Below are 21,796 nucleotides of genomic sequence, written 5' to 3'. Positions count from 1 at the left end.
CAAATCTAATCAAAAGAATATTAAAGTCAGGGTTGAAAACTGCATTCTACTATGTAAGATATAACCTAGTATTTTAAGCAATGTTTCTAATGTGAAAGATTCAATCCTTAGTGAAGATGCCAGGACTGTATGTTGAACTTTCAACATGGAAAGCATGAGTTCTTACATCAAATCATAGCATCACAAGACCATGAAGAAAAGTAGAAGATGCATAGTCATTATTAACACATATATTCTGAATGCACTAATTCAAACCATAGGTTATGAAAAATGAAATTACATCAATATTTGCAAGTAAACATCCAAGCTCAGAGAGCTTCAAGGACTTCATAATTACATCATATAAGTTATACATATAATGCATTTATTCTTTAGCAATATTCCCTTAAATAAATTACAGTGGCAATCACTGCACTGTTGGAAGACTTGAAAGAACATATTAAGGACAGATCATCAAGGAAAAAATCTACATGTTTTGTTGCTGGGAGTCAAAAATTACTTAATGGCATATAATCAATCAATCAATCAATCAATCAATCAATCAAATATTGCCTTAAATAAATAATTGTACAGGTTTAGTCAGCCATAACTGAAATCTTAATTCAAACACGTCTTTATTAATCCTTTAGCACTGATTCGTTTTGGCAATCAATTGAAAAGGAAATTAAAATTGAGATTGCATGGCAAATATTTATTTAGTGCCTTCCTTCTTTGAACACAGAAAAGGCAATAATATAGAATATTCTCTAGTACAGCAAATGGTGTCCAAGTCCAGAAAATAAAAGCGAGATTGGTACTGGAATAAATTTAAGGATTCACATCTCACACTTTCCTTAAACTGCCTATAAATTGTGCAACAATGAGATACTATTAGAAACCTGAGACTGTGTCTGAATTTGGGAACCTTCGCCTTTTAATTTGGAAGAAAGCTTTCACTAAGGAATTGTATAAGGTAATAATTCTGCTTTTATCGTGTTTTATGGAGCCATCGTTTTGTCTGTTGTATTAACAGCTATTAATCCCATGACATGAATACTTCAGACGCATAAATGTCTATCAATTGATATTTTACATTAAGGAAAATATAACCCGCAGGGAAGCAAACTATCAAGAACAAAAACGAGCGTTTCCAGATAAGCACGAATTCACACTATTATCCTCACATCCCATTGGTTTATTTAAAAATACCCCAAAGGTGACATTTTCAGCATAATGTAAAAGAATCCTTTGTGGATCAATACAAGAGAGGGTCTAGAATATGAGGCAGCTTTTTTATTCTTCCATTCCTCCTCTGACTTTACTGCCAAGACCACAGGTGCATGCCATTAAGGGAGCAACTTTATATTTTGTCCAGATGCAATACTATTTTTAGGATTGCACTGTTATTGCCTTCTCCCCTCTGATCACAGCTGGAAAGCAAAAGCAGCACACTCTGCAATAAAGCTGCTGAGATGATGCAAGGTGTTTGTTGTTTCTGAGGAAAAGTCAGAATATCTGAAAAGGAAGATCTGCTGTCATGTGGCAAACAGCTTTTAGCACCGTCAAAGGCATAAAAATGCATTCCTGTTCATCTCAGTTTTGTAATACAGACAAGGAGCAGAGCTACATTATTAAAATTACACAGGAGAATCATTTGCTGGAGGCATTTTCATGGAGAATGTAAGTTGTATTATAGTTACATAGAGCAAAGCAACTTGATGGCAGTGATGAGTGTAATATGATGATGAGGAAAAAAGCAATCCTGTAAAGGTTCTTAGTTTTAAATCATCCTTCAAAAATTAACTGAGTCACTTGTCTACACATCAGTTAGAAGGAAATTAACTAGCGAGACAGACCAAATACTGAATGTTAAGACAGTGAATGATAAATACTGAATGATAAGACAGTGAAAGAGTTGGCAAAAATTAAATAAGGACGTGCAGAGGAGGTTGAATGAATTATTTGCAACTGTCTTTTCAGGAAGAAAGAGGAAAAAGGCAAATATTGACATGAGGTGAACTAGGATCTAAAACCTAGATTTTACTGACAAACTGAAGACAATCACCAGGTCCACATAAGAGTCAACTATATACATTCTTCAAAAATGTGAATGTAAAATTCTGAATTTTTCAATAAGGCAACATGCCCTTCTTTATATTGGAAAACTGGAAAGTGGCCAGTGTTAACATCCATTTTAAAAAAGGAATGGAGAAGAGATCAAGAGAATTACAAACTGACTCGCTTAAGTGTCTGTTTTAAAGCAAATTGATGGGGAGAAATTGCAACATAGGGAGACAATGGTTCAAAGTGGTCCAAGAAATTGGAACATTGGGAAGAGGACTAGTCCCAGCAACTGGTGCTAGGAGATTGTTGCTAAGGGGATGGAACATACAATGAAGAGCAGTTTTAAAAAAGCAATTGGAGAGAGGAGGAAGAAGAGGAAAATTGTGTCCTCTGCGGATCCAGAAATGAATCAACATCATTATCACCATTCCAGTAAGAAGAAAGCAATGCAAGGGGCAGGTTACAAATGCTATGGATGTGCAGGAGCTTTTGACCAAACTAAGAGTTAAAAGAAGAGTGTAGAAAATGGTAGATGGGTGAAATCATCAAGCAGAAATACCAGCAAGGGCCTCATACCTGGAAAAAGAGAGTCAGAAAGGCAAACATGCCAAAGGAATTTAGGTTAAAAGATCCCCAAAAGGGGTGCTTTGGGGTTAAAAAGGATTTTTAAAGCAAATTTTTTAAAAATGCAAATGCTCCTCATATAATATAGTGGGACTGTCAACCCTGAAGTTGACCAAACTGTGGCCATTTTCTTTGTGGTAGTTTTCTCTAAGGAGGTTTCTCTTCTCACTGCTTTAGGGCTGACACAGCCTAGAGCGAATGGCCAGGGAGGTGTGTGTATGTAGAGATAGCTGAGGTATTGTAGCCTAAATAAAATTCTTTCTTCTGCTAATCAAGGACGTTGGTGCAGGTGTTCAAAAGGTGGAAACTGAGGTTACTTAGCAACTGGACTGTATGCTGATTGGATCATGTGACTGGAGACTCTGGATTGGGGAGTGACTACGTTTTAGTTTTAATTGGGTATAAAACCAACGGGAACTTAGAGCTGGTTTTCCACCAAGAATGTGCTAATTCGATATATCCCAATAAAATGTTATTTGAGGAATTGCCTGACTCGGAGTTCTTATTGAAAAGGGTGTACTACTTGGAACCTTGACAGGGATATTAACAGGTGATGGGAGTATTATACACTTTGCTTCAGTCTTGCCTTGTAAGAGGAATTATGTTCCAGGACCTCAAGGCAGAAACAAAAGAAAATATAAGCAAAGAGTAGTAGATATGCAAAGAGACAGGAGGCTGCCATAAATATGCCCTCATGCCAGTGGTGGGATTCAAATTTTTTTACTACCGGTTCTGTGGACATGGCTTGGTGGGCATGGCAGGGGAAGGATATTGTAAAATCTCCATTCCCTCCCAACTCCAGGAGAAGGTTACTGCAAAATCCCCATTTCCTCCCAATCAGCTGGGACTCAAGAGACATAGAATAGATGGGGGCAGGGCCAGTCAGAGGTGATATTTACCAATTCTCCGAACTACCCAAAATTTCTGCTACCAGTTCTCCAGAACAGGTCAGAACCTGCTGAATACCACCTCTGCCTCAGGACCAACTCATTTATATCGAAGAGTCTTGAAAGACCTTGAAGGATGCCATCTCAGGGTCCTGTTCCTGTTCTACGAACTCTGAAGCTCACAAAAGATGGGGATAAGCGCTTCATGGCAGAGGACCTAGTTACATGCAGGATCGCATCCTGCCCCACACATCCCTACGACCAATTCGCTCACACAGAGAGGGACTTCTCCGGGTGCCGTCCGCCAAACAGTGTCGGGGGGCGACATCCAGGAGCAGAGCCTTCTCTGTGATGGGCCCAGCCCTGTGGAATGACCTCCCCCGTGACATCAGGATTATTTCCGATCTCCGCTCCTTCCGTGTACAGTTGAAGACCCACCTCTTTCAATCATCCGGCCTGGCTCAACCGTAATCTTTTCATATTCCTCCTGACTGTCTTTTTTAAATTTTAAATTTTTATTGTATATTGGATTTTTTATTTGTTAATGGTTTTAATTTGTCTTAATGTTTTAATCTATTACCTCCTCCGTGCATGTATGTCTTTTGTATATATGTATGTTTATATATGTCTTGGTGTACGCCGCCCCGAGTCCTGCCCGGAAAGGGAGCGGCTAATAAATCCAATTTTTTATTATTATTATTATTATTATTATTATTATTATTATTATTATTATTATTATTATTCCAGAGGATCAAGGAACGGGCAATATTGTTCCTGTCTTCAAAAAAGGAGAAAAAAGAGGACCCAGACATATGACCAGCTTGATATTAATACAATAGATTATTAAGCATATGGTTTATGTAATGGAAGCATTACTTGGCAGGCATCCGCATGAAATTATCAATGTTCTTTGATCTTAAAAGATTCAACCAGATTGCCACCAGATTTTTATGAGGCAGAATGGCTCGGAGCGACAGTGATGTGGATCTTGTGGGAGGAAAGAGTTCAGCATATTGCTGATTTTTCCATAAAAAAAGACACCGAGAGGGCACAGCTGCTAAAACTGAGAATATCAATAATGAATAAAGAAGAAATATAATTGTTAGGGAAAGCAGACAAGATACAACCCTGATCCTTAAAAATAGGATTTTAATATATGAAATTTCACTGCTTTCTCTATGTGACTAGATTGTTCTCAGGGTTTTGTTTATCAGAACATGTGATTTTTAGATATCACATGTTGTTTAAAGATAACATTATAAACCATCCAGAAGGACAAGTCTAGCTAAAAAACACTTGGTTATGTTTTTTAAAAAATTTTTTAGAATAAAGAAAACAATTAAATAATTATTCCAGTTGATGAAAACAAACAAAAACTATAAAGAATTCAAAAAAGGGTCTCCCCAAACTAGGGCTAAATTGATTCATGCAGTTCATATAATCAAATATAAAGGGATACACATGAACTAAAGGAAAGTCCACCTTTGCATATATGTATACTGGTGGAAAACCACCAAAAGCATGAATTGCAGAGAGTGTGGAACCACTTGTTTTTCAACCTGTGCTCCTTCGTCTGTGCTTACTACTTACTTTCCTTCTGATCCATAGCTGTTCATACTGTCCTCAATGGATTCGTGACTGGCTTGTCGGATAGTTCGACTTGGCATTTCAACAGCCAGTCCAGTTTCTGTACTCCGCTGGATAGCACCCTTGAGTTTCCGGCCATCTCCTTCTAAAGCAAAGAGGAAGAGAGTGGGGGGAAGGGAAAGTGAGGGGGGGAGGAGGAGGGAGAGAGAGAGAGAGAGATTAGACATTTAGACATTGGATGAAGAATATTCAGTAATGAGACACTAAATACTAGCAGCATGCCTAAAACACCAACACTTAGAAATCTGAAATTTCTGAAATCTGAAAGCTAGCATAGACATTATTTAACTTGAAGAAGATATCTTTCAGATATGCAGGTGGTTCTACACTTATGACCACAATTGAGAACCGGTAATGGAAATTTTGAGTAATTCGGAGAATCGGTAAATATCACTTCTGACTGGCCCCATCCCCATCTATTCTCTGCCTCCTGAGTCCCAGCTGATCAGGAGGGAATGGGGATTTTGCAGTAACCTTCTCCTGCCATGCCCACAAAGCCACACCCACCAAGCCACAGCACGCTCACCAAGCCATGCCATGCCCACCAAGCCACGCCCACAGAACTGGTAGTAAAAAAAAATTGAATCCCACCACTGCTACAGTGGTTCAGTTAGTAACACAATTGTTAAGTGAATCTGAGTTCCCCATTTACTTTGCTAGTCAGAAGGCTGCAAAAGGTAGAATGACTCAATATGGCCCTGGGATATAAATATGAGTCAATTGCCAAACATCTGAATTTTGGTCACATGACCATAGGCATGTTGCAATGGTTATAAGTGTGAAAAATGGTCATAAATCACTTTTATCAGTGCCGTAGTAACTTTGAACAATCACCGTTGTAAGTCAAGGACTACCTGTATTACCACAACACTTTTCAGCTTTTGTAGATTAAATTAAAGGGAGAACCTTTTGGTCTTTATCCTCCAGTAACAAAACTTGTGGGGTTGGTCTTTCCTCTAAATGCTGGTTCAGTTGAAATTACTAGACCCACTTATTCTTTCACACTTTTTCTGGGTTCTGTCTTGAGATTATATTGAAAGAATATTTGTGTATTATATTTAAAAATTCACTTCTGTCTGAAAAATGTCATTTTCAGTGCTAATAGCGCAACCACCCGTTAAAAATAATGAGACATTGCTGATCAACTGCAATCAAGAAGAGATCGGACTATTGGATGCAACCAGAAAAGGGTGTGCGGTAAGGATCGGGTATTTGTTCCTGAGAAAAGACCATCTCTTGGCATGGCAAACCATTAAATGAATGCTATACAGAGCTACCAGTTGATGCATCATTTATTCATTTAGTATATGGCAATGATACATTAGCCAGGATATTACTATGTTAATACAGAGTACAGTTAATTGGCTGCCTAAGATTGCTAGTCTGTTCACTTCATGCTTGTGCAATATCCAGAAGAGTACAAAAAGGGGCAAACAAGTTCTGCACTCAGAATGCTAACAGCCTTCTGCAGCATCATTCAGGGCTTTCTTCCTCCATTGAGGTTGCCTCACCTTCAGGTGGCACATTCGGGCAGGTCCAGCACCAGTTGGATTTGTACTACTGCATGAAGTGGCATTATTTCCCCACCAAAATGGTACCTATTTATCTACTGGCATGCTTTCAAACTGCTAGGTTGGCAGAAGCCAAGGCAAGTGACATTAGCTCCCGCCATCTCCTGGTGCTAGGACTTGAATTATTGGAGCACAGAACTTCTCAAGTGTTTTTAAGCCATTGAGCCACCACACCAAAAACCAGCTGATGCAACATCAATTGTTTGCAAGCTAAAAGCCCAGTTTTTGAAATCTTTCATATGAAGACTTTGAGAATAATGAATAATTTACCGTATATACTTGAGTATAAGCCGAATTTTTCAGCCCACTTTTTGGGCTGAAAAATCCACTTCGGCTTATACTCCAGTGAACAAAAAAAAAAAAAAAAAAAAGTGGCTCTTTAAACATTTTAATGCGGCTCTTCTGTGTGCCGGGCGCCCGCTTCCCTCCCTCCTCTCGGGCTTCGGAGGGAAGCTTCTGCATAACCCCGGCGAGTGACAAGTCTCCCAGGCTGTAATTTGCCGAGCTGTACGCGCGCGCCTGTTTTCCACGGCGTGGAGCAGCGGCGAGATTCTGGGCGGAGAGCGATGATTCCGGGAGCCATCAGTGGGGGGGGCAGGGTCCCCCCTCGCGTTCCTCATCTTCCCGGATGGCCCCTGGAATCATCGCTCGCCGCGCAGAATCTCGCCGCTGCTCCACGCTGTGGAAAACAGGCGCGTACGCACAGCTCGGCAAATTAAAGCCTGGGAGACTTGTTGTCACTCGCCTTTGCAGAAGCTTCCCTCCGAAGCGTTCCGAGGGAGGGCTGTAAACTTCCCTCCGAAGTCTTGGGATGTTCTGAGGAGCCCCCCAAGGCAAAACGCCGCTGCCAGGTAGTTAAAAGTACGTCTCTGATTCGTCTCTGTCAGTCTCTCTCTGATTCCCTCTCTCTCTCCCTCTCTCTGTTCCTCTGTCTGTCTGTCTCACTCACACACACACACACTTTTAGCAATTTTATTGTTATCTACCTGTATTTTTATTTTTGAAATTTACCGTGAGCTGCTGCATTTCCCAGCCTCGGCTTATACTCGAGTCAATAACTTTTTCCAGTTTTTGGGGGTAAAATTAGGGGTCTCGGCTTATACTCGAGTCGGCTTATACTCAAGTATATACGGTAATTAATTTTTCACATTTGGAGCCAACAAAGTTTAGCGGGCAAGTGAAAGTCGTCCCCTCTCCTGCCAATTCATAAATATCATGCAGAATTTTAAGATAAAGGGTAGAAAACCAGCAGCTTTCCATATGTTAAGAGTCGAATTTTCTTCAGTCTCATTCAGTATACTCTGAGATATCAGTTATTGTCTACCTATTGGATTTATCAACTTATTTTTATGAACACCTCCTGCTTCTATTCCTGGGAAATTTTTAAAAACATCTTCTTTTATGATTAATGAAAATCATATGTAGCCAATAAGATAGGGGAGGTTATTATTTATGCAGGAATTCCTTTTCAGCCACTGTATTTTATGTATTTTATTTCTGTCTTGCAATGTGGTTCATATTTTAATATTTTCCCCTGTTTCTTAACTTAGTAGTGTATTCAGATTAGGCTTTTGTGCAGGGGTGGTATTTATTTACCTTCCCTATTGGTTCGTAAATGTGAGCGCATGCGCTGACCTCCGTGCATGCGCTAAGTCTTCCGTGCATACACTTTTTGGTAAAAAAGGGCCTAAATGGGATGCCATAGAGCTGGGATGGGCGGGTGGGGCCACCAGAGATTTCCGTTACCGGTTCGGCCGAACTGGTAGAATACCATCTCTGCTTTCGTGAGATAATTAACCATTTTACCAAAATATGACCAGTTCAAGAAAAAAAAAGTCTTACACAGTGGCACTGAGTGATAGTTGGTAAAACAATGAATGTTTGACCCACTAATATATCCGTTAATTTCAGTTTCTGCTAAAGTCAAAGCCTGTCAATGTCTTTCTTCCTTACTGTATATCAATTTATCCACCATGAGAGTTCTTACAAGCAGTAATTATAGATGAAGCCACCACTTATCTAAAACTAGAATCAGTAATGATTATTTATTCCAGTCTTCTGGGAACTTGTTTGCTGCTCCTTATCAGAGGCTCCTGTCACGCAGTGATTAAATAAGATTAAGTGATGTGAAATCCTCATTCACTCTAAACCCATTAAGTAGTTCTATGCCAAGGGAGCAGAGTATACTTTTGGGTGGTTAAAACCACACTGAGAATTTTCAAGAGTGTACTAGGTTCAAAAAATGGGTAGGAACAGGGTAAAGAGAAGAACCTCTAAATTTGACCCGATCAAATTAATTAAATACAACAGAACTACTCCCAATGCATGCAATATTTTTTTCTCAATTCAGGAATCCAAATTAAACATCCCAGGCAGATGGCTCTCCAGCCTTTTTTTGAACATAGCTAAGGGAAAGGAGGCTTCCCAACTGTAAGTGGTTCTGTTGTTGAACTTATGCTTTTCTCTAAGTTGTATCTGTTATTCCATATCCAGCACTTTGGGATAATGGAAAACAGATCTTTACTTTCTATGTGAAATCCTTTCTGGTAACTGAAGCATACTACAATATCCCCTCTCAGCTGTCTTTTCTCAATTTTATATCTGCCCAGATCCTTCAATCTTCTTCACCTTTCCTAAACCTGTTCCAGTTTCTCAGAATCCTTCAAATGTCATGTCAGGAACTGAATACAGTGGTTGAGGTGAGATTTCAGCAAAGCAGAATAGAGTGAAATGATTACATCCCATGATCTGGAAATAATACTTGGTGTATGATGCAACGTAGGACTGCATTTCTTTCTTTCTTTCTTTCTTTCTTTCTTTCTTTCTTTCTTTCTTTCTTTCTTTCTTTCTTTCTTTCTTTCTTTCTTTCTTTCTTTTTCTTTTTCACCAATTCACATTGCTGGCTCAGATTCAATTTGCCACTAAGTACTATTCCAATATTTGTCTCACAGTGCCTGTTATCTGATCCTACAACTCCTATTATCTGATCCTACACCTAACATTTAAATTTTGCTTCTAAGTGAAATTTTCTACATTACTCTGTTACCAATTTATTCTTATCTTCAACCCATCCTTCCATATCATATCAAGGTCATTTAATTGTATTTCTATCTTATATTATTAGTGATGCCACCCAATTTTGTAACATCTGCAAATTTGATAAGCATTTTCTCTTCCTATTGATCTAGGTCATTAATAAAAATGCTGAAGAGAACCCAGGATGGATCCTTGTGGCATATCACTTGATACCACTTCAATGTGATGAATAACTATTGATGAACAATGCTTAGTACAGTTTTCAAGCAACCTAATTGTAATGTCATCCAGAGCACATTTACTTCAGGCTGCAAATGCTAGTTATAAATATGGATACATGTGAAAAATGTAAGAAAGTAGCGTTAATTTTACACTGTATCACAAAGTAAGAGGATTTTTAAAAAATAAAATGATGTATCATAGATATATGACACTGGTCAAGCTGTCAAAAATGTACAAAGAAATATCAAATCAGTGTTGGAAGTGTGAAAATGAAGAGGGGACCTTTTATCATGCATTGTAGACTGGTGAAAAAGCAAAGGAATTTTTGGGACAAATCCATATCCAAAAGTTATTGCAAATTAACATTATGATGAAACCAGAAATTTCTACTGGGTTTTATGGACATTGAACTAGAAAATAAATACAGGAAAATAATATTGCATCACAAAAGAAGACTGGATTATAAAATTGATGAAACTTAGAGAAATGCTTTGATAAAGACTTTTTTTTAAAGATTGGAAACCTTGTATGAACTTTTTGTTGACAAAAAAGGAATAGAAAGAATAAGATAATAAGTACCCTATAGAAGGAAGGCCGGAAGTTATAATTCTATTTTTATTTTTTATTTCTCCCCTTTATTTTCTTTTTTTCTTATTTATCTATTTACTTACTCATCTTAAAGTATAATTTTTATGCTTTTACTGTATTCAAAAATTCTAATAACAAATTTAAAAAAGTTTATTTTTACATTGCAAGTGTATAAATTACTGAAATGACACACATAAATATTTGGGAAAATATATGTGAACACACAGACTTACTTCGGCCCAAATTATATGAGAAAGATATATATAAGTTGACCAAAGTTTTGTTTTATTTTATATTTATGCCTTAATAAGTAATTTCTTCTTTTTATCCAAAAGGCATTTTTCACCTCCCCTTTTAGACCTTTCTGGTTATAAATTCCATTTGCTGTGATCATCAGTTTTCATCAGATCCATACGTGGCTTTTATTCCCATATTACTAAATAACAATACAATACAATACAATACAATAGCAGAGTTGGAAGGGACCTTGGAGGTCTTCTAGTCCAACCCCCTGCCTAGGCAGGAATCCCTATACCATTTCAGACAAATGGCTATCCAACATCTTCTTAAAGACTTCCAGTGTTGGGGCATTCACAACTTCTGGAGGCAAGATGTTCCACTGATTAATTGTTCTAACTGTCAGGAAATTTCTCCTCAGTTCTAAGTTGCTTCTTTCCTTGATCAGTTTCCACCCATTGCTTCTTGTTCTACCCTCAGGTGCCTTGGAGAATAGTTTGACTCCCTCTTCTTTGTGGCAACCCCTGAGATATTGGAACACTGCTATCATGTCTCCCCTAATCCTTCTTTTCATTAAACTAGACATACCCAGTTCCTGCAACTGTTCTTCATATGTTTAAGTCTGCAGTCCCCTAATCATCTCTGTTGCTCTTCTCTGCACTCTGTCTAGAATCTCCACATCTTTTCTACATCGTGGTGACCAAAACTGAATGCAGTATTCCAAGTGTGGCCTTACTAAGGCATTATAAAGTGGTATTAACACTTCACGTGATCTTGATTCTATCCCTCTGTTTATGTAGCCTAGAACTGTGTTGGCTTTTTTGGCAGCTGCTTCACACTGCCAGCTAAATAACATTTATTTAATAGTTTAGAAAAGTTCACTTGAGAAATGCCTTTTCTCACAGTTAAATTAAATACTGCTGATTCAAGATTGAAACACAAGGAAAAGAAAACATTTGGTGTAAAGAACCTTACCTTCCAAGAATTTTGGTTTTGCTTTAAAGCACACTATGCATTAATATGGCCAACATTTCTTTTTCTGCAAAAGTTCATTAATGCACCAGCAACAACTTGAGTTCTCATCAGCAATAGCCAAATGTCTTGAAACCCATAATTTAATAGTCTTCTAGTTCAGCTTATTTCTGTGGGTTGTGTCTTCTGCCTATTTTTAAGAAATAGGCAAGAAAGCCAGTTTTTTCATCCGCATTTAGGTCACCATTCCCATTGGTTTTTTTTAAAAACTGTTTTCATAGACTACTTTAAGAAACCGCCCTTATGCCCAGTTGCAATTTTTAATTTTTTTAAAAAAACTAGGAACTTTTAAAGGGAAACATTTTGTTCGGATGCATTCTTGTTTTGAGGTCCATTTAAGAGTAAATAAATACAGGAAGGGACTCAAGTAGATGATTTAATCAATAGTTGGTCCTGCAGAGCAAACTGAACAAATTCATCAGTCGCTTGGCCATAAATGCCCACTTTATTAATAGATGTATTTAATTTTTTAAACTTTGAAAAATATGCATTAAGCCTTGTAAATATATATACAAAAATAACCATTGTAATAACTTTAATGTCTTTGTTCTGATGTGGCAGCATAAAAGTGGCCACATTAATATACCCTAAAGCTTCTTAGTGAATTAAGAATGTAAAGCTTTTTTGCTGAATCCCAACAGGTTCTTCCTCCTTTAACACATTCAGTTTTTATTTTCGGAGGTCACGTCCAAAATTTTGAGCATTTGCATTTGTCACTTTTCTTCCAAGGAGCAAAAATCAGTGAGCAATGTTCTCTCCAGCTTTCCCTGTGACAAGCATAGCGGCTCAAGGTCATCTACTGAACTTCAAGGATGAGCCTCCTCTAGTACTGATCAGCCACCTTTTTTCTTCCAATTCTTTAATTTGATTCTTGTCTCAGGGAGCTTGGTTCAATGTGATTTTGTTGATAGCATGTATTTTTAATTTTCTCTTTCTCTCTAATTCACATGCAGACAACAGAAATCCAATGGATTATTTGCCAGGAGGTATTTCATTACACATTCATTCTTTGCTGAATTTTTTTTAAAAAAACCTTTTGTTCAAAAGACAAGTGATAAAAATAGCAACTCAGCTGAATGACATGAATACTTAACATCCTGCTGCACACTCTAAGTTCACAAAATGATTTGTTTTCACCGGGTATTTTATGCAGGTTTTCATTTTCTTGTATTAGTATGTTTAACCCCTGTGGATTGGTGTACCAGAAGCAAATAAGGATATATTTTGTAAATTTGACAAGGAAGGAAGGAGAATGAACAAAAAAACTTACTCTTTAGTAGAGAGAAGCCAAAGTCAATGACTAAAGTCAAAGGAACAGCAACAACAAAAAGCTTCTAGTGAAGCAAACCTATGTGCTTGTATGAGTGTTTGTGTGTTTAGAGCTGCAAACTGTATCCCACAAAGGCAGATCACAGTCTTCCACTTTTGATGCAGGAACTGCAATCCATTGATGTCGGATGTAATGCTTCATTTTAAACTGAATAATTAGGATTTATGTTCATTCCACCTAAGCCAGTTTGGCCATTTCTATATCCCATGACAATTAATTCTTTATGTATTCTGAAATTGCTTTCAGTTCTAATGAGATGCCCCTGAGGTTTAATGAAAAAACAATGTAGTCAATGCAGCTTAAGTGACTGAGTATGTAAGAAGAGCTAAGGTGTCATTGACAGCCATTTAAGAGTCTTTATTCTTAAGAAGCCCAGTTAGGGTCAATAAATAAGTGACCTTGACTAACTTCCAAAAGCTAAACAAGATTGGTCCAGTTAATATTTGGAAGGGAGACTACAAAAGAAAATCAGAGTTGCAGAGCAGATAGGAAGTTAAAAAAAAAAGAAATAGCTAAATGAAGACCATTTTCCTCTAATGGCAAGGAAGAAGGAACAGAGGTTATTGCCAGACTAAGGAGAACTCACCTGAAATGACCATCCCTCATCCTATCCAGATGCCTCTCTGGGGTAGAACTAATCTTTTGAATTCTGTACAGTTTCATTATCTTTGGACTGACCTTTTCGTATGGCAATCTTATTTTTTAAAAATTGTTCTCATATGAAAGGTTAAACAAGACTTTAAAAAACAGCATTAAAATTACCAAAGTTTCCCATATTTAAAAAGCAAGTGAAAGTGAAATGATCAGTGATTATTTGCTTCATTTAAAACAACAACAACAACAACGCATAGACCAAGGCTATAATGTAAATGAAGATGCTCAGTCACCCAGATGGAGTAGTCTGGAACTTGAGTCATGGCAATATTTCTGACTGTCTGCATTTTGTAAAATAGAAGAAATAAAAACTATTAATGAGTTCTTCCTGTTTATCTTGGAACCTGGTTCCAGGAAATGACCTTGTGAACTCACCAAAAGATCCACCTACACAAAGATACCTTTTCATGAAAAGAGTCAAATGCCAAAATGCTCAGAATTCCCTGGGTATAGGGGGAAAAACTCATTGGGGAAATGACTATATTAAAACGTACCCTTTATTGTGCTAGGCATCTGAACAAGTCTAATCTCAAATGTACAAAATCACTGGTATGACATTTTAGTCTCCTAAGACCTTCAGCTGTGATCTGGCAACTGACTATTAATGAAATAATTTCCAAGTGTACAATTGCTCAACCAGGATGCTTACTTTTATTACTTGTGTTCAAAAACAAACAACCCATTAGATCAGAGGTGGGGGAATGATGATCCCTTTATGACTTGTGGGCTTCAACTCCCAGAATTCCTGAACCAGCATGGCTAGCTCAGGAATTCTGGGAGTTGAAGTCCACAAGTCATAAAAGGACCATCATTCCCCACCCTGCATTAGATTCTGAACAATTACTTAAGTTTCGATTCCAGAGATCACCATCCGTGGACTGGGGGTGACACAAGTCCCAACACAATGTGGTTTTTCAAACCTGATAAAACTGATCAATTAGACTGGATATCCTGAAATATAAAGAATGATTGTAGTAACGCACAAAATTTAATTGTAACCAATCGACATGCTTTCTGGAAGATGTAATGAAGAATGTTTTTGTGTGTGTTTTTTGTTTAATTAAAACAATAAAAATTAAAAAAAAATTAGACTGGATATCAGAATGTTGTTTCTGTAGTCTGCAATCATCTGAATTGTCTGAACTCAGGTGAAGCCAATGCCATCACTAAAATGTGCTTATTATATTAGAACATATCCATGCTACTTTTCCAGGCGAAACAAAAATGGAACAGGCCATTTATACTATTGACTTCAATATCCTGCTTGGTGCGGGAATACAAATTAAAGCAACCCATAGAATGAGTTCTTAAGACGTTTTGCACTGCGTGAATCCAAATAGTATCACAACAACATTGCTAATTAACACAGCCAAAGAAAGACAATTTCTCCATGAAAACCAAATTGGGAGAGCTCACAACCAACTCCAAACGTAGGAGAAAATAATTCTAAGTCTGGATGGAGGCAGTTCAATATTTTACGGAAAACATTGCAGAGAATTAAATTCCTGACTGTTTCCAGACTAACTGAATCCACTGCAGAAAAGGAACAGAGAAATATTCTGATGTGAATGTGCAAATGTTCTCATATGAGCATTAGGCACAAAAGACTTTTTGATAGGGAGTTAATTAAATACAGACAGAGAAGAAGAAAAATAAGCAGTATGCAATTGTCCCAATTTGTAGTCAAATGGTGGTGGGGTTGCTATCTTTCCAGCACAGCGGAAAGCTTCTGATCACATTCCTTGACCTTGTGTGCTGGGAAGAAGGTGATAGATAGAAATGAACTTGGTATGCAAATAAAATAAAAGGATTTGAACTTGAAAATGGTCATTTTTAGGTAATTCTCCGGCTTAAGCCAATAAGTGAAATTCAGCTAATGGTATGTAATAGCTCCTGAGAATAAAGCCGCTCTAAAGCTTGAAGCGCAGCACCATAAACTTGGCCTGAAAGCAAACGGATGTCAGGGTTCCAAGTAATACAGTCACATGGTCCAATCAGCATATAGTCCAGTTGCTAGGTTACTTCAGTCTCCACCTTTCGAACACCTGCATGAACATCCTTGATTCCCAGGGGAATTTTTTTTTATTTTGGCTACCACACCCCAGTTTTCTCTCTACACCCACCCCCCTCCCTGTCCCTTAGCGCTAGGCTATGTCAGCCCCAAAGGAATGTGAAGAGAAACCTCCTTAGAGGAAAGCTACAGAAAAGCAAATGGCCCCAGTTAGGCCAGCTTCAGGGCTGACAACAGAGAATCAAAATCGCAAGCAGAGACGACCACAACAGTTATAATAGTACTTGCTGGAATGCAGAGAGCTTTCTGCACCATATGAAAAGATCATTTTTTTCTTGCCTTTTTCAGGGGAAGTCACAAGTTTCTTGCTGTCCCCAAATTAGTTGAATTTTCCTCTAGCGCAGGTAACACTGTGCCCATTCAGATGCAACAGATGAGCTGAATGATAACAGGACAGATCCAGTGACAAAGCAGAGCTTTTCCTCTTGCCTACCCCACCACTCCCCTGCCAGGCATTTGCTGCTTTATTTTGCCAAAACCTAACCATGGATCACCACAACAAAATCTGACCCCAGAAAGAGAACGTCCTATTATTAGTCAAGCCTGAAAGCAATCAACCCTTAAAACTAAATCCATCCTGCTTTTTCTGAAAACAGGAATAGCTTCAGGCTTCTCATCACAAGGGCTTGCAGTATGGGAAGGAAACATGTCATACCTGTGCCTAAATATAATCTCGTGAAACTCATTTGTCACGTATCAGCATGCAGTCTCAAGGGAGGGGAAAGGGGAATTTTCATTTTGCCATCGCTACTGAAATAGATTTCATGGGGACAGATTTATAGAGCGCACGGGAAACAATCTGCAATAAACTGTGATTAAAGCAAGGTCAGCCTGTATGGAGAGACTGGATTATTTAAGGCCCTGTAAATTATTTTGTGCCAGTGATGCAGCTTGCTTGCTTTATTCTTGTCATCTTTTTGTCATTATTCATGTTTACAGGTTTTCATAATTAACTGAGGAGCTTTTGGGAATCTAACACACATTGGATTTTTCTTCATTTCTGTGGAAGGGCGGATGCTGTCAACAAAGAAAATTAATTTAATATGCAGAACAACAAATTTTCTGCCTGAAAATCTGAAGCCACATGAACTTTCTCGCGACAGGCACTGTAATTGTGTTGTGGTTCTGTACCAATTCAGCTAGGGGGCTGCCAGCAGTTATCCAGTGGAAGCACCAAAACTCCATTGGCCCGGAGAAAATGCAAGAATAATTTATCATACAACTGATTCAGTGCTGACAATACTTGCAATTTAGAGAAATTGGTGTAATGGTGTTAAGAATGCATAATTTTACTTGTACTTAATTTGGTGTTTGGGAATATCATACATAGTTACTACATGGCATGGAGAAAAACTCATTAGCATACAATATCACTTTCACTTCAGGGTATTTCTTCTTAGGAATTAACCAGGTGTGGTCTTTAGAGCAGAGATAGATCAGAAATCTTGACTGTATTCTTAACAGCATTCCCAAAATCTTTTAATGTGACATAAATTTCTTAGATGCATGGAAATAATTATAATCACTTAATCATTTAAAATATATTTAATTTAATTAAAGCTTAATTACATCTTGATCAAAATTAAGTGGTATATAATTTTTGTTATCACTTAGCACATTTTCCTTGGGTCCCACTCATATTTTGGATTGTACCTCCTGATGTGCACAAAAAAGCATAACCCTTGGTTGCAAAAAGTTACACATATGGACATAAAAGTAAATATTGTTTCAGAGCACAAATCTGTCTTTAACTTGCATTATAGATAAATGGATTGAAAATGAGATGGTATGCCCTTATTGTATCTCACAGTATTATGTTGTTTATTTTTCAGCTGTCCCTGACTTGGTTCTAAAATGCAATTTTGTGTACAATTGATTCAGATTTAAAAGTTGGGTCTTTGTAATACCTAATTTAGGTCAGACGGTGGTTACTTCTCTTGTGTCTTTTATGCTGCTCAAACAAGAAACTTCTGAACTAGAAGCACTTTTTCTGCTTTGCGCACATTTCAGCGAGTTACAGACAAGGAAAATTAACAAAACAGCAATGGTAAATCACAATAAAATTAGTTGGTAAATTAACTAATAAAATAGCTAAATATTCTTTTGGAGTAGAATTTCTAATGCAATAAAAAACCAAGCTGATTTTTTGTGTGTGTCTGTGTGCCTTCAATAATAATAATAATAATAATAATAATAATAAATTTGGATTTATTAGCCGCTCCCTTTCCAAGTAGGACTCGGGGCGGCGTACAATGGAGCATATAACATAAAATACATAACAACACCAAACGTACATACATACACAACACATATACATATACACGGAGGAGGAAACAAATTACAACAATAGACAGTTAAAAATCTACTTTAAAATACCCCAATTGTAAAAACCCAATAAAATTAATATTTAAGAACAATTTAAAAAACAGTTTGGAGGAATGGGAAAATTACGATTGCGATTGAGCCAGGCCGGATAATTGAAAGAGGTGGGTCTTCAGCTGTACACGGAAGGAGCGGAGATCGGAAGTAATCCTGATGTCACGGGGGAGGTCATTCCATAGGGCTGGGCCCATCACAGAGAAGGCTCTGCTCCTGGGTGTCGCCCCCCGACACTGTTTGGCGGACGGCACCCGGAGAAGTCCCTCTCTGTGTGAGCGAATTGGTCGTAGGGATGTGTGGGGCAGGATGCGATCCTGCATATAACTAGGCCCTGTGCCATGGAGCGCTTTAAAGATCATAATCAAAACCTTGAAACGCACTCGGTAGACCACAGGCAGCCAGTGCAGCTCGCGCAGGAGAGGTGTTACAGGGGAGTATCTGGTCCTCCCCATAATCACCCGCGCGGCCGCGTTCTGGACCAACTGTAGTCTCCGAGTGCATCTCAAGGGAAGCCCCATGTAGAGAGCATTGCAGTAATCCAGGCGAGACGTCACTAGCGCATGGGTGACTGTGCGTAGGGCATCCCGGTCCAATAAGGGGCGCAATTGGCGCATCAGGCGAACCTGATGGAACGCCCCCCTTGCCACGGCTGTTACATGGTTATCCATGGACAGCCGGGTATCCAGGAGGACGCCCAAATTGCGCACCTGTTCCATGGGGGCTAGTTGGACGCCCCCGATGGCCAGAGATGGAAGCACCTGGTTGAACCGGGAGGCCGGAAGCCACAGCCACTCCGTCTTGGAAGGGTTGAGTTTTAGTCGGTTGCCATCCATCCAGACCCGTACGGCCTCCAGGCACCGGGACATCATTTCGACGGCCTCATTGGGGTGGTTCGGAGTGGAAATGTATAGCTGAGTATCATCAGCATACAGATGATATCCCACTCCAAAACCACGGATGATCTCGCCCAGCGGTTTCATATATGTGTTGAACAGGAGGGGCGAGAGCACCGATCCCTGTGGCACTCCACATGTGAGTGGCCTCCGGGTCGAACTCTGCTCCCCTGTCAACACACGTTGCGTCCGACCAGAGAGGTAGGAGCCAAACCACCGTAAAACGGTGCCTCTGACTCCCAGCCCCTCTAGCCGGCGCAACAGGATACCATGGTCGATGGTATCGAACGCCGCCGAGAGATCTAATAGGACCAGGATAGAGGAACAACCCCTATCTCTGGCCCTCCAGAGATCATCGACCAATGCGACCAAGGCCGTCTCCGTGCTGTGCCCGGGTCGGAAGCCGGACTGGCGCGGGTCTAGATAATCATTTTCCTCCAGGTGACGTGGGAACTGCTGTGCTACCACACTCTCTACAACCTTCGCTAAAAAAGGAAGGTTGGAGACTGGACGATAATTGACTAGGTCCGTTGGGTCCAGGGAAGGCTTCTTGAGCAGGGGCCTCACCACCGCCTCTTTCAAGGCGGCCGGTAGAGACCCCTCACCCAACGAGGCGTTCACCAGGCCCAGGAGCCAGTCGCGCGTAACCTCCCAGGATGCCAGTACAAGCCAGGAGGGACACGGGTCCAATAAACATGTGGTGGGTCGCAGACGTCCACGCAACCTGTCCAAATCCTCGATGGCAACCGAGTCAAACTCCGGTCAAGTCGGTCTTGAGTATTGGAGGCTGCTTGGATAAGTCCATGAAGTTTCCTTAGCAAATTTTTTTCAGCTGTGGCTTGCCATTGCTTTCTTCCTAGGATTAAGGAGGACTGATCCAGCCTAAAACAGGCCTGGAATTCAGTCTCCTGGTTTCCAACCTGATGTCTTTAAGCACTACACTCAATGGGATTTTGTTATGTTAGTAATGTGCTGCCTTTTTACTCTTAGTAAAACATCACCAAGCCAGACTATAATTTTAAAGAATGTAGGAAGAAAAATTACCCACCCAAATTTTTAAAAATTATCTCTGCCAAGAGACAAATTTCAATTATTGTGTCAATTATTTGTATCTTTTATGGTTATGCAATTGCAGGAGCATACAAGAGAGATTATGACTTGTGTAAAGTTCACTAATAGTCTATTGGCCAAGGTAGGAGTTTGCATTCATAATATCCCTTTTGTAGCATCCAGCTGACAATGCCAGATCATAAACTATTGCAATTTGTTCTATATAGTCTGGCAGACCTCTGGCAAGACTACGTGGATTCTGTGCAGAACATTTCCATAAATGCAAATGTGACTGACTTGACTCATAAGAGACCATAAAATGTCTGAGCTGAAGCCAGCTTAGCCAGAGCAAGAGAAAACTGCAAACCAAAACTAAGTGAAGACACACTGACTTTTTGTTTTGATGAGCATCTATTATAATAACCATTAGACTGTTTCAGTTTTTATTATTGTAACCCACTAAAATAAAGTGTAGTAGTAGTCCTAACATGAAAGAGGCTACATCTATATACCCAACACAAACAAAGCCATTATATGATTTGACTTGGCATGTTACATGAAACACACCTTTCTGAACTCATAATCATAACTTAGTCTGAAATATGAACCAAAGTATTGTGGTCGGTTTAACTAATCCTGATTAAGTCCAATCATTGTTTCTTGCACAGAAGATGGATTGATATGTTCTAGCCATAATTTTTTAAACCCTGATTTCTTGCATGAGTCACAAGCCTCTGAGTGCAGAGACCATGCTGTGCCAGGAGAGGGTACTGATTTCCCCCCACCCCCTTGCTATTATAAGCTCCACGAACTGGATTTCTGCCTTGTTTAAAAAAGTGTAGATAGCTGTTTTCTGTGCTGTCTTTATACAATCTTGAGCAGTAATGAGGATCCTGCCTTTCATGGTATTATTGCATTACACAACAACACTACAGTAAGTGTTGGCCATATTGGCTGAAGCTGAAGGAACTGGAATACTAATCTGTAGATATTATACTATGTCTGTAAGGGAAAAGTTTTAACATCCCTAACCTAGAGTTCTGAACACCCAGGATTTCTTATGTTGTGTGAGTATGCATACTTAGATATAGTCCTCATTTAGCAACTGTATCCATTCACAATTATGACAGTAATAAAAAAGTAAATTCTCAATTAGTCCTCAGATTTATGACTTTTGCAGGTCAGTAAAGCAAAGGAAAGCTGAAATAAGTTCATGAGCACAGTTTCACTTAGCAACCATTTCACTTAAGACTTAATTTATGATTCCAATTGTAGTCACTAAAGGAGGACTATCTGTAATGTCAAATTATGATTGAACTCATTTTTTTCTATTTCAGAATATTATTTTGTTAGCTCTACATGAAGCTCTTTTATTGGCATTTGAACTATTTAATCTCTGCATTTTGTTCTTTGAGAAATCACATAATCCCTACTTGGTTTCCAAATGCCTTTCTGTTCTAGCCAAGATGTATTCAGAGCTTAATCATATTCCACGTGCAACTTATTTAGCTTTTCTCTATGTTGAAGCATGT

General features: G+C 38.9%; 1 protein-coding gene across 1 annotated transcript in view; it reads right to left on the bottom strand.

The window, feature by feature from the left end:
- Positions 1–21,796, bottom strand: part of RIMS4 (regulating synaptic membrane exocytosis 4) — a 99,108-nt gene that overhangs the window by 32,776 nt on the left and 44,536 nt on the right. Inside the window, exon 2 of the mRNA XM_081947010.1 lies at positions 5,145–5,283. Within this exon, the coding sequence (XP_081803136.1) occupies positions 5,145–5,283 (139 nt within the window). The remainder of the gene's footprint in view (positions 1–5,144; positions 5,284–21,796) is intronic.

This window comes from Natrix helvetica (assembly GCF_964273705.1).
Source record: "Natrix helvetica genome assembly, chromosome: 3".
NCBI lineage: Eukaryota > Metazoa > Chordata > Lepidosauria > Squamata > Natricidae > Natrix > Natrix helvetica.
Note: the sequence above shows the minus strand (reverse complement) of the source record. Positions and strands in the feature narration are given on the sequence as shown.